The sequence below is a fragment of the Girardinichthys multiradiatus genome, chromosome 12 (genome assembly GCF_021462225.1).
Source record: "Girardinichthys multiradiatus isolate DD_20200921_A chromosome 12, DD_fGirMul_XY1, whole genome shotgun sequence".
Taxonomy (NCBI): Eukaryota; Metazoa; Chordata; class Actinopteri; order Cyprinodontiformes; family Goodeidae; genus Girardinichthys; species Girardinichthys multiradiatus.
The window spans coordinates 29,327,597-29,339,639 of NC_061805.1; the positions used below are offsets into that span (position 1 = coordinate 29,327,597).

Below are 12,043 nucleotides of genomic sequence, written 5' to 3' on the forward strand. Positions count from 1 at the left end.
GGCTTTGTCGTGCCCATCGGACGCTCGGCGTCTCTGGGGTCTATGGGGCAGTGGGCTGGCCTCGGCTGGCCCGGATGCTCAGCTTCTGCATGATGATTGGATGATCTGTCTGAGGCTGAATCCCTTTTTGATAGACAGCGAAATGAGCGAATCAGCGATCTTAAAATTGAGCTTCCCCTCCTTTAAAGACCAGCATCTGCCACTGTAATGAAGGATGGCCCTGATCTGGGAACTGCCTTGTCAGAGTGAGAGGTTTTTTCATATCTGCTATAATACAGATTGCTACGAGAGATCCTTCCTGCACACAGCTATAACCATCTATAATGACTCTGTGAAGAAAGCTAGATAGTAAGAGTTACTGCAACATTTAATTTCCCTCTGTGATTAATAAAGAATATTAGATTTTTTTTAAATATATTTTAAATTACATCCCATTTCCATTGACAGTGGTCCTGGTCCCCTCCTGTGCTCGACACTTATGAAATATGGCAGATTATGCCTGATCAAATCAACATAACTCTGAGGAACCTCCTGCTGATAGATTTTATTTTTAGGAGACATGTATTTCCTTTACAGAGACTCTGAGTAGGTCATAAAAATCTTTAGATCACAGGTTGTTTATCTGAGTACAAAATGTCCTCCTGAGATAGACGGCTTTAACTTCTACCTGGAAAAGTCGAATACAAAAAGACCAAAATAACAAATGTATAACATTTGCACTAAAGAGGCAAAAAGACCAGTAGCCTCAGTTACAAGCTTCAATAAAGTCCTTACAGCTTGCCACTGCTCAAAAACTCTGTTATCAATTATTGTGTTATTTTTCAACTCACACCTTGCAGGCAGAAGTGATTTCCACATTGAAGCAGAATCTGCAAACAGTTAGAGCCTCAATATCCCTGAAATCATAATGCTTGTTTTCAGTGTCCTTCATACCCTTTTAACTTTTTTTCTAAACCCCATCTTGCTCATGTCTGCTCCCTGCCCCCGTGTTCTTTCCATGCCTGTGTGAGTGTTTGTGTATGTGTGTGTGAGCAGGTCAGCCCTCCCCACAAGGCGAGTAAAGTTAACTCCCCCCTGTTTTCCTCTCTCTCCATGTCTCTTTCTTTCTCAGCTGGCCTCTCTGCTACTGTCAGACCAGGTTGGAGGACAATCAGCACCAACGGCTGCTGCAGATGCTGATGTGTTTTGTGTGGTGTGCGCTCTCTCACGTTGCGACGGACCCACACACTCACGCAGTGGCTTGCATGCCTGATACTCCGCCCCCCCACCCCACCCCGTCCTGCTCTTACTCTTTCCGACACATACTACACACACTCACTCAGAAGGGGAGCCAGTGTGTGTGAGCAGCAGAGCCTGGCGTGTGGAGAGAGCTGAAGAACAGAGCGCAGAGGAAAAGCGAGGAGCAGAAGAGGGAGACTTGTACCATGCCAGGGCAGGGAGAACAGCCGAGGGGCTACCTCTCTCTCTGTCTCTGGAGTCGGAGTCTTCTGTTATTGCTTGGACTGTTTTCCCCCCAACAACATGCCAGCGGTAAGTTACATTAAACTTTCTCCACTCAATGCTGCCCTTAATACTTTGGCTGTTTTTACCTTGGCAGTGCAAGGATGTCGTGCTGCTGCAGCTCATTAGATGTGCTCTTTTACACTATAACAATGGTGTAAACTGAGGTTGTGTTTTCTTGAGTTGGTACTTTAATAAACACACTTTGGTATGCAGTGTCTGAATTCCGTAAATTGCCTCTGATGATAGCGATTTTGATCAAACATCTTAAAATTGCGGGACTTTCTGTAGAGATTATCCTAAACACCAAACTATATATTGTTTTATTAATAAATATTTTTGGAAGTAGTATCCATGTCTGCACCCCAGTGGAACATTTAATCAGCACCAGTTCTTCAAAACAAAGTATCAACAGAATTAGTTAATCAGCATTTTTTACCTTATTTTTCAGTTATGCATTTCAGTTGTCTTTTTAAATTAAAATGTGTGAATATAAGATATTCTTATATTATATATGACAGTTTTAAGAACATGCATTTAAAACGTATTTTAAAATTATTTTATGTTTTTATTGCACCAGTTCATTTGCAGATTGCCATACACATTAAGTCATTTACCTTAACTTACAGAATAAAGAAAAAATAAAACACAATACTCTTCAAAGTACTGAAGAACTGACAGTTGTAACGTTTACCAGCATCAGCCGCATTGATTGTCAATGTTTGGTATCTACAGTTTGATATTTGAAGTGTTGCAAAGAGGGTGTGTCAGTTTATCTTCATGATTTGTTGCATCGTGATGCATTTAAGAAAGCGTGCTTTTTGGCTTTACAGAATTTGTTTTTTTTATATAATTTCATAGGCTTTTAAAATTTTATGAAGATTAAGTCTTTAAATAAAAACTTGTAGTTATGCCCAAACGTATTCTTACACACAGCAAATTTAATGTAATCTTCAGACTTTACTAACATTATTCTTCTCAAGACAAGTAATATTATCAATTTAGACTGGTACAGGCAGATTTTCAACTTGGATCTGATTGAGAATCTGTGGAGATTAGGGTGATGACAAAGAGGCCTCCCAACCTCAAAGAGTTGGAGCTCATCCCCAAAAATAATAATCAAAATACCTTTGGAAGAATGCAAAAAGCTGTTCAGCAATTATAAGAATGGTTTGATTGTTATAGAATGCCAACAAATAGTTTGCCACTGATTACTGACAGGGTTAAAAAAAAAAAACTTTGACAAACCATAATTAAAATGCTTTGTCAGAACTGAATATTTTGTTTACATAGTTTAGTGATTTTTTGATAAATGCCTGTCTCACTTCAGAGCAAGCCTATTGGTTGAAAAAAAGTAATTTTAAATTCAAATCTGCAAGGGGTATGAATACTTCTGAGCTTTACTGAATTGATTAAGGAATTCAAAGATATCTCTACCTCTCTGATTCTGTTTCTTTGATTCCTGCTCTATTTAAATAAACTTATGTTTATTAATTTAAGCTAGCAGAGGCTTCTTTCTTATACTCCTATGTGCTGAGATTGTTCTGTGCTCATGTCATCCATCTCTATTGTTTGTCAGAACTTACACACATGGGCACAAATGTACAGAGCATTTTAATGACTGTCATACTAACATTGACCATTCTGTCTGAAATGTCGCACAACAGCTGCCAGGGAATACAGCACACGTTCAATTCGGCATTAGAATTTGCATTCACTTGAGAAAATATATGTTCAATTAATTGTTGCATTTCTTTTTCTCAGCTTTTGTTAAGGGAGAAATACTTTGTGCTATGCTTTTGGTTTCATGTTCTCCTGTCATGTCATGTACAACTTTACAACTAGATTATGAGTGAAATAGATTCATCCTTGATATGTGCAGAATGCTCAGAATGTTTCAAAAAGTCTTTCAAGATTTCATTAATTCCGTTTCAAAATTCAGCTAACATAGTACTAAATCCTGCTTTCTCAGGTTATTTGCCCAAACCCATGTTACATCAGTTAGAACGCCTCATTAAACTTGATGGATGATGAACACGCCAATGCTTTTATCTTCAAAGCATTAAATAAAATAGTGATAATAATAATTTTGTCTTAATAGACCACTAACACAGGCACAAATAATTACTCAACTAATCAATTTTTAAAAACATAAAATTCATACATTTTATTTTTGTTTAGAAATGTGATAATAATACTTTATATGAATATGTGTCACATGGCAAAACTGTTTTTGGTCTGTAGATTATAAGACTCTAACAATCATAGCAACCTTCTACACTTTCAGTATAGAAAAGGAGTAAAAGAAAGGCTGTTTTTATTTCAAGGTCCTACCTGTTCAGTCCACTTGGTTTGGATACAGCATTTGTAATGTCAGAGTCACTTGAATAGTCCCTTTGTGGGCCTTAATTTCTCCTTCTTGTCCCAAACTGGGAAATTACAGTCTCTTTTTTCCCTCTCGTTGAGGATGCCCAACTGATGGCGTGGTAACATCAAGGTGTCAATAATGATTTCAGTTTGGTACTATTCATGAAGTGTAGTGTATGAAAGATGTCTGTGTTTTCTTGGAGTATGTAAAGGTTTTAGATAGCCTCATAACAAACAAATCTTTAGGATGTGAAATGTTTAAGAACACTCTGCAGTTCAATATGTCTTAAAGGCAATGAATTACGTGTGGATCGCCCTGCAGCACAGCAGTTCTGGTATGTTCACCAGCCAGCTTTCCCTTCTGGTACTGCCACTGCTCATGCTCAAACCAAATAAAATCAATGCCATCTTTGTAAGTCAACCACCATGAGGCTGTGACTTCCTTGCTTGGCATCTCAGAGGTATAATGGTGGCTAGTTGAATTTAACCCCCCTTTCCATCTCAGTCCTTTTAGAAATCTCACCACAAGGACACCTTTAGGTCGTGTCTAAAGCTTTGGCTTTATTTTGACTTTACATAAAAAACTTTCTTGTTTTTGTAACCTAAGATGCTATTTCATTCTTAAAGTCCAATCAGGTCACCTGTCAGAGCTTAATTTAAAAACATTTAGTTTAGACTTGCAACAGTCCTGCTTATTTGTTGACACATACAGTAGATGACTGACATTGTATTTATTAGTTACCAGAAGAGTGGGAAGTACACTGACTTCACACACTTTGTAAATCACAAACATGGACATATTTTGCGACCTTCCACCTACACCGGGCTATAGCCCTCAATGTGAGTTCTGGGAAGTGAAGAGGGAGTGTGATAGCTTACATTTCATTGTCCTTGGTGGGAATAAGCCATACTGTATCAGTTTTCACAGTCAAAGCCTCTGCCAGTTGCTTTGTTTTTGTCACCACTCACTAATAAGGGTGTTGCACATCACAGGAATAAATGCTCTGTTTTAAAGGAATAAAGCTTTTATCAGCTTCTGTTGTTCTGTGCAATGCTACTGATATTGCTGAACATGTAATTTATGTCAATGCTTTTCATTTTTTTCTGAGAATGTTTAGAAAAAAAGTCTGTTCTATTTGTGTGGGATTCAGAATTACTCAGTTTAATCTTTTCCAATGCGCAAATAAGTTATCATCCTTGTAGAAAGGTCACTTCAAGATTTTTGTTAAAGAATTGTATTTTTTTGAAGAGGCACTGTGCTTCAGAGCTGAGTCATTGTAACAACTTTTGCTTGTTCCTTCTTACTCCTAAGCTTGAAAGGTTTTTTGACAGGATCTGTTCACTTGGTGGAAAACCGATTTCAATTAGAACCACTAATGTACAGGGTTTAGAGCTGAGAGGTAAAGTGATTCTGTCAGTTATTGGAAATATGAGGTGTACGAAAGTAAACTTCCACCTTAGATATAATACTTTCTTTAACACATACAATGGACTGCCACTGGATGAAATTTCCAAAACAGGGTAGAATTTGAGTATGACATCTGAAGGTGAAAGCACAGACTTGGATATATGGGCTAATGCACCATGTTTTCTATAGAATGTCTAGAGCTAATATTAAAGTTAAAGGGATAGTTCTATTCAGATGATAATCTGAAATGTTCAGTTAGTGGAAATGTGGAGAGTTTAACACCGAAGGGTATTATATCCTGCAATGGATACAGATCCGGTAACTTCTATCCCAGTCAGATTACCAGTCTGGCACTGAGTTCTTAAGACGCAGCTGGAGCTGAGGAAGTGTGTGTGTGTGTGTGTGTGTGTGTGTGTGTGTGTGTGTGTGTGTGTGTGTGTGTGTGCGAATCAGAGAGAGGTAGTGAGTGAGAAGACATTTTTTAAATGTGTACACAGATGGTCTGAGGGACAAGTGAACTTTCCAACTGCTTAGTGCCCTAAAAGAGGTTAAAGCTGAAAAATCTGCCGGTTCTTTAATGGCGGTGGAACCTTTGAATCCAACATAAACCGTGGGAGGTCTTAGTTATGTTGCACTTAGAACAGGAAAACAACAAAAAAACAGGAGCTTTCAGTTTTACTATCTGTCAATCAAAGATCAGTTCAATTCAGTAATGATTTGTTGATCCCAAAGGGAAATTAGATACAAGCTGATCATGGGAAAATTGGCCGATTGCAATCTCAGGCCATTGTTAACAGTCATAATTCAAAGCTAATTTATTACTATCTGTCTGCGCTGAAAATTTGTTTTACACAAGGTTGTCAATTGTAAATAAATCAGTGAATATTGTCTGTTTTTCTGTAGTTGCTTACCAACATAACAAACAACATTGGCTCATTCTCCTGAATCTATCCTATTCACCTGATATAACTGCCATCACCAAATAAAACTTTCATAAGAGAAACTTTGTCTGATAATTATTTAATAGATATGATGAGGTTAATGTAGGCTGATGTAACCATCAAGCTTAATGATTTTTGTTTATTTGTTGTTAGCTCAGCAGGTAACTGTAAAACAAGCTGTGTTTTTTTTTTGGTTTGATTTTTCTTTTTAAAATATACCGCTGCTCTGATGGAGATGGGCACAACCACAAATGAGAGACACATTTAATTTTGCTAGGGGTCCCTTTTAACCTGTGGAAAGCTCTGTGTACATAAACTGTCAAATTTTGAATGTTAAGTAACAAAAAGATAGACACAAATACACATTTTCTGTAACTATGTTTAGGAATTTGCAATACCGTAACGTTTACATTGGCTTTGCAGTTGACCCTGAATTATGTACTGTAGTTCAGAACCATTTCTTTGAAACATTAGTTATGTGGATGTTTCAATGATTATTGTGAGCTCCAGTTCTGATTATGTGGGCTGCACATCATGGTAAACACAATAAAGTGATGGACGGATAACAGGTGAGGAGAAGCGGGGCATAGCTGGCTGTCACAACTGTAGCACAGAGGGACTAAAGGGCTTAGAGTTTTCCATGCAGTCATACTCTCTCCTTTTGCTCCCCTCCTTCTGCTCATGGTATCTGGATATATATATATACTTATATATACTTATATATATATATATATAAGTATATATATATATATATATATATACTTATATATACTTATATATATACTTATATATATATATATATATATATATATATATATGCCTTGCGGCAAGAAGGTCCTGGGTTCAATTCCCGGCCGGGGATCTTTCTGCATGGAGTTTGCATGTTCTCCCTGTGCATGCGTGGGTTCTCACCGGGTACTCTGGCTTCCTCCCACAGTCCAAAGACATGCCTATTAGGTTAATTGGTCACTCTAAATTGCCCTTAGGTGTATGAATGAGTGTGTGCTTGGTTGTTTGTGTGTTGCCCTGTGATGGACTGGCGACCTGTCCAGGGTGTATCCCGCCTCTCGCCCATAGACTACTTGAGATAGGCACCAGCTCCCCCGCGACCCACTATGGAATAAGCGGTAGAAAATGACTGACTGACTATATATATACATATATATATATATATGTATATATGTATATATACCTACCTGCCTGTTTACCTACCTAATCTAAGTTTTCATGATAAACACTACTAACACTGACAGCTGACAGCATCATAGTTTTCAGTTGATCTGATATTTTACCAGAGATAGCTCAGTGCTGCATCACTGTGAGCCTAAATCCAACTAGTAGGCAATGCAGAATGAGCGCAGTAAAAACACAAACTTGGTAAGAGCAATGTGCTGCATAGTCTAATGCTCACGTACATCTTAGTTCATTGGCTTTATTCTCAATATCTCAGCAGTAAATGTAGTTCAACAAACCAGTTAAAATTTGTTGACACAGCATTTACTTCCTCCATTTATTATTTTTATGGTAATACCATGATACCATGATTGTGGTATTTTTACCCAAGGTTATCATACTGTAAGAATTTCCTACAGGTCCAAACAACTGATAGTTGTTACAGGTTATTGGTCCTACTGTAAATAAATTATTAAAAGAGATATAAATAAAACAAAATACCAGCAAACCTCTGTAAAATACAAAGATTTTGGTATCTGCATGAAAACTAAAACAAAATGCAAAATATTACAACTAACACTTTGGCTCCGAGCTACCTTTTCACATTAGGGCCCACTGCCAGGTGTGCATAAGAAATTTCCCTGTTGCCACACACCTGGTTTAAATTAATTGGCATTCAACAGGCTTCTAAAGAAACTGATGGCATGCTGAGGGGCCAAGGTAAACATTTAAATCAGGTGTGCTGGAGGTAGGACTGGGGTCTACAACCTCATGGTATAAACAGAAAAACTCAAAACAAAACGTATAATATAGCCGTGTGATGGACTGGTGATCTGTGTCGGGTGTACCCTGCCTTTTGGCCCATAGAACGCTGGAGATGAGCACTGGCTTCCCTGCGAACCTGTACAGAAGAAGCGGTGATAGAAAATGGATGGATGGATAATCCATAACATAATCAAACTCCTTTATGCCCACTAAACAAATCTAACATAATTAGTGTTACAGCTATAAAGTTGTTATCCATACCATTTATTTCTTGTATTGTATTGTTATTTTGATACATGGACTTAAGCAAAAATAATGAATAAACACCTGCAAAATGTAATAGACATTTTCAAGTTCTTTTTGCAATGAATGCTATACTATATTAATTCTATGTGTATATTATACTGTATTTCAGTTCTTTAGAGATTATTGGTGGGAGTATAAGACGTTAGGATTTTTCGAGCATCTCAGTAAAATTAAACCTTAATACCGGTAACTGGCCTATTTCCCTATTGCCTAGTAGGGAAACGTATAGTGCTACGGTGCTGTGAAAAAGTCTTTCTTTAGTTTTTGCTTTTTTGAAAAACTTCAATATTTTAGATCTCTAAACACAGATTATTTTATCATATTATTTATGAAGGGAAAAAAGCTATCCAAACGTAAGTCCTATGTTAAAAAGTAAATGCCCCACTTGACCAAAGTTTGGTTAAATTCCACCAGCAAAACACAGACCTGATTACTGCCTGACCTGCAAAATTAGGAAAATGCCTAAATAAAATACATGTTAGACAACACAAAGAAGTCTAAAAGATCTCAAACCTATCACATCATGCCTTTGCTATGAATGATGAAGCAGAGAACCCAAATGCAGGGATGAGGCAGGAAACAGGTGGTTAAAAAGTTAATACATTTACTAAAACAAAAATCTGAAAAATCAATTATCTAAAGAACACCAACATGTCCACCTCAAAAAAGTCATATCTACCTAGTCCAAGTCTGGACTTAAATCGAATTCAGATGATGTGGCATGGCCTTTAACAGGCTATTTATTCCCCAAAACCCTCCACTGGTGCTGATTTAAAAGAGCTCTGCAAAGAAGAGTTGGCCAAAAGTTTTTTTATTAGGTTGTGCTTAATCTAGGTTTAGTTACTACTAGGAAATTAAAACAGACACTGAATATATAAGAGAGAGAAAGAGAAGATGGAGAGAGAGGAAAACCACAAAAATAAATAAATTCACCATGTATTTCAAGTCATTTGTGCATGTCATGAATCACTCTTTTACCAAATGGCTTTACAATAGAGACAATCATCATACGCTGTGATAGGTACCTAATGGGTGTCCAGATGGAAATGGATGTTGAGTGTGCATACTTATTTGTGTGCAGGGTTTCAGCTGGCAGAATGTTTGGCCAATGAGATAGTTAAAAGAAGGCCTGGAGCCACTGATGGGTGATATGTGGCTATTTAATGGGAGACTAATCAGGCATAGGAGACAGCGAGACGCATACAGCTGTAAACAACACTAACACGACTAACATAGTCACTCTTCAACACATGATTACACTATAATACCCACATTCTTTGCATTATCAACACTAACTTTAAAAATATAGTTGTATCTCTTTTATAGCCACCTACACTTGGACACATCTGAACACACACAACCATGCACACTGACAGGAAAGTAACTGCTTGAGTCATTACAGATGACTGAGACACCACAGACCAGAACATTTGGAAATAAACACATAGCAGCTGTAATGTTAACACCATCAGCTTCCCTTCTGCACACACACACTCTCTCCCTGTTCCCATGGCACATAGCAAGACATTAACCAACAAACAGAATTGAAACTTTTTATACTCAGCAAGAGATAGCTGAATTCAAATTTTCTTTATTTATCATGGAGTGTCTTGTTACACCATTTGTAGGACTGCAGAGTGAAACTGTATTTATGTTATGTCAGAGTTCAAATCGTTTATAGAATCAATAGTATTTTTCCTGGTACTTTTGCACTGTTTCTCTGATGTTGTTAAACTAAATTGGTATAGCCAGTAGAAGAAAACAATTTAATCTTTGGTCTCTTAACATTTTTTACTACATTACAATGAGATTGTTTTGTGATCTGTGCTGGAATTCACTTGCAGACTTGCATAGTTTAAGAATCTGCCACAGTATTTATTTGATCTTTTAGTTTTGTTTTGTTTTTTCAAATTTGCAATATACTTTGTTATATAATGCTGTGGTTTGACCAGGTTCGACCTTTAACTGCTTCTCAGATCACCTCACATTGTTATAAATAGGGCTTTATGAATGACTAAACAACACAGGTGTTGGGCCTAGAAAGAAAATATGACAATCCACCCTCCACTTTGAAGCTTAACTTCTGCTAAATTTGTGTTTCAGCAAATATGTGGAAAATAATGGCCAAACATCTCTATTTTTTCTCTTTTGCATCATTACAGATCCCTTGTTATTTCTTCAGATGCAACTTGAAGCCCTAAAATGTCCTGTTGTGCACTTTAATTTGGTCTTTTACTAATTAGGCAAATGAGAACCTTGATATCTAATATGTCAACTGAGGCCCGTATAGAGGCTTGGTTTAGCTTTTGAGATTTTTTGGAATTTATTTGAGCAATCCAAGGCTTGAACTCAGGGTGAACTTGCTAGGGTGTCATTCAAGACAGATTGGCAACTGTCTTCACTGTTTTTCAGCTGTACATCTTTCCCTGTTTAAAACGATTAATCGCAAATTGTTTGAAAATGTTTTATAAACTTTGTAGATTAATAAGCAACATCAATTGACCTCTTTGTGTTTAATTCACACCTGAATGTTGCCAAAGCATTTGATATCATACTGCTGCTCACATATGCTGATAATCCAGTAATTATCCACCGGATTCTTAAGGGGCCTAATGGTTGAGAGTTGTTTTGTAGACACATACAGGTGTTCACCTGGACAACAGACTAGAGTGGAGATGCAACTGTGAAGCCATCTACAAGAAGGGACAGAGCAGACTGTACTTCTTGAGGAAGCTTAGGTCCTTTGGTGTTTGCAGCAAGATGCTGCATATCTTCTATAAGTCTGTTGTGGAGAGTTTGATCTCTTCTACCATCATCTGCTGGGGAACCAGCATCAGAGCCAGGGACTTAAAAAAAAGCTCAACAAGCTGATAAAGAAGGCTGGTTCTGTTCTGGGGACTCCTCTGTAACCTCTGGAGATAATTGTGGAAAGACGGATTCTTCATAAAATGAAGAATATTATGGAGAACCCTGAGCATCCTCTTCATGAAACTGTCCTACAACAACAGAGTGTCTTCAGTCAGAGGCTTCTTCAGATCTGCTGTAAGACGGAGCGCTACAGGAGATCCTTCCTGCCCACAGCCATCAGCATCTACAACGGCTCTTTGAGGAAACCTTCATAATATGAGCTATAACAACATTCAATTTCCCTTTGGGATTAATAAAGTATTTTTGAATTGAATTGAATTGAATATTGGCGTAGTTTTTCATAAGTAAAGGCATGTTATAACATAACTGTTATTGCTTATCAAAGAGTATGTTTATATAATCTAAAGCGAGAAGATATATTTAAGTCTCTCCCAATGCCAAAAGATTTTAAATTTAAACAAGATGTAGTTTGGTTCCATCCATCCGTCAGTCCATTCATTCAACTAACCACCCCAACTGATTTCTTTTGATTAGGAGGAGCTGCGGGTCTACTCCAAGCTCCCTACACATGTCGGAGCTACTCACTCTATCTCTAAGAATGAACCCAGCCATTCTACGGAGGAAGTTCATTTCAGCTGCTTTTTTCGGGGTCTTGTCCTTTTGGTCATTATCCAGGTTTCATTATATTAGGTTAGAGTTGGAAGATAGACAGACA

General features: G+C 37.5%; 1 protein-coding gene across 2 annotated transcripts in view; it reads left to right on the top strand.

Moving 5' to 3' along the window:
- Positions 1-12,043, top strand: part of bmpr1ba (bone morphogenetic protein receptor, type IBa) — a 95,858-nt gene that overhangs the window by 67,205 nt on the left and 16,610 nt on the right. For both annotated transcript variants that reach the window (XM_047381617.1, XM_047381618.1), the window contains exon 3: positions 1,112-1,530. In XM_047381617.1, coding sequence (XP_047237573.1) covers positions 1,425-1,530 — 106 coding nt within the window. In that variant the 5' untranslated portion in view covers positions 1,112-1,424. The remainder of the gene's footprint in view (positions 1-1,111; positions 1,531-12,043) is intronic.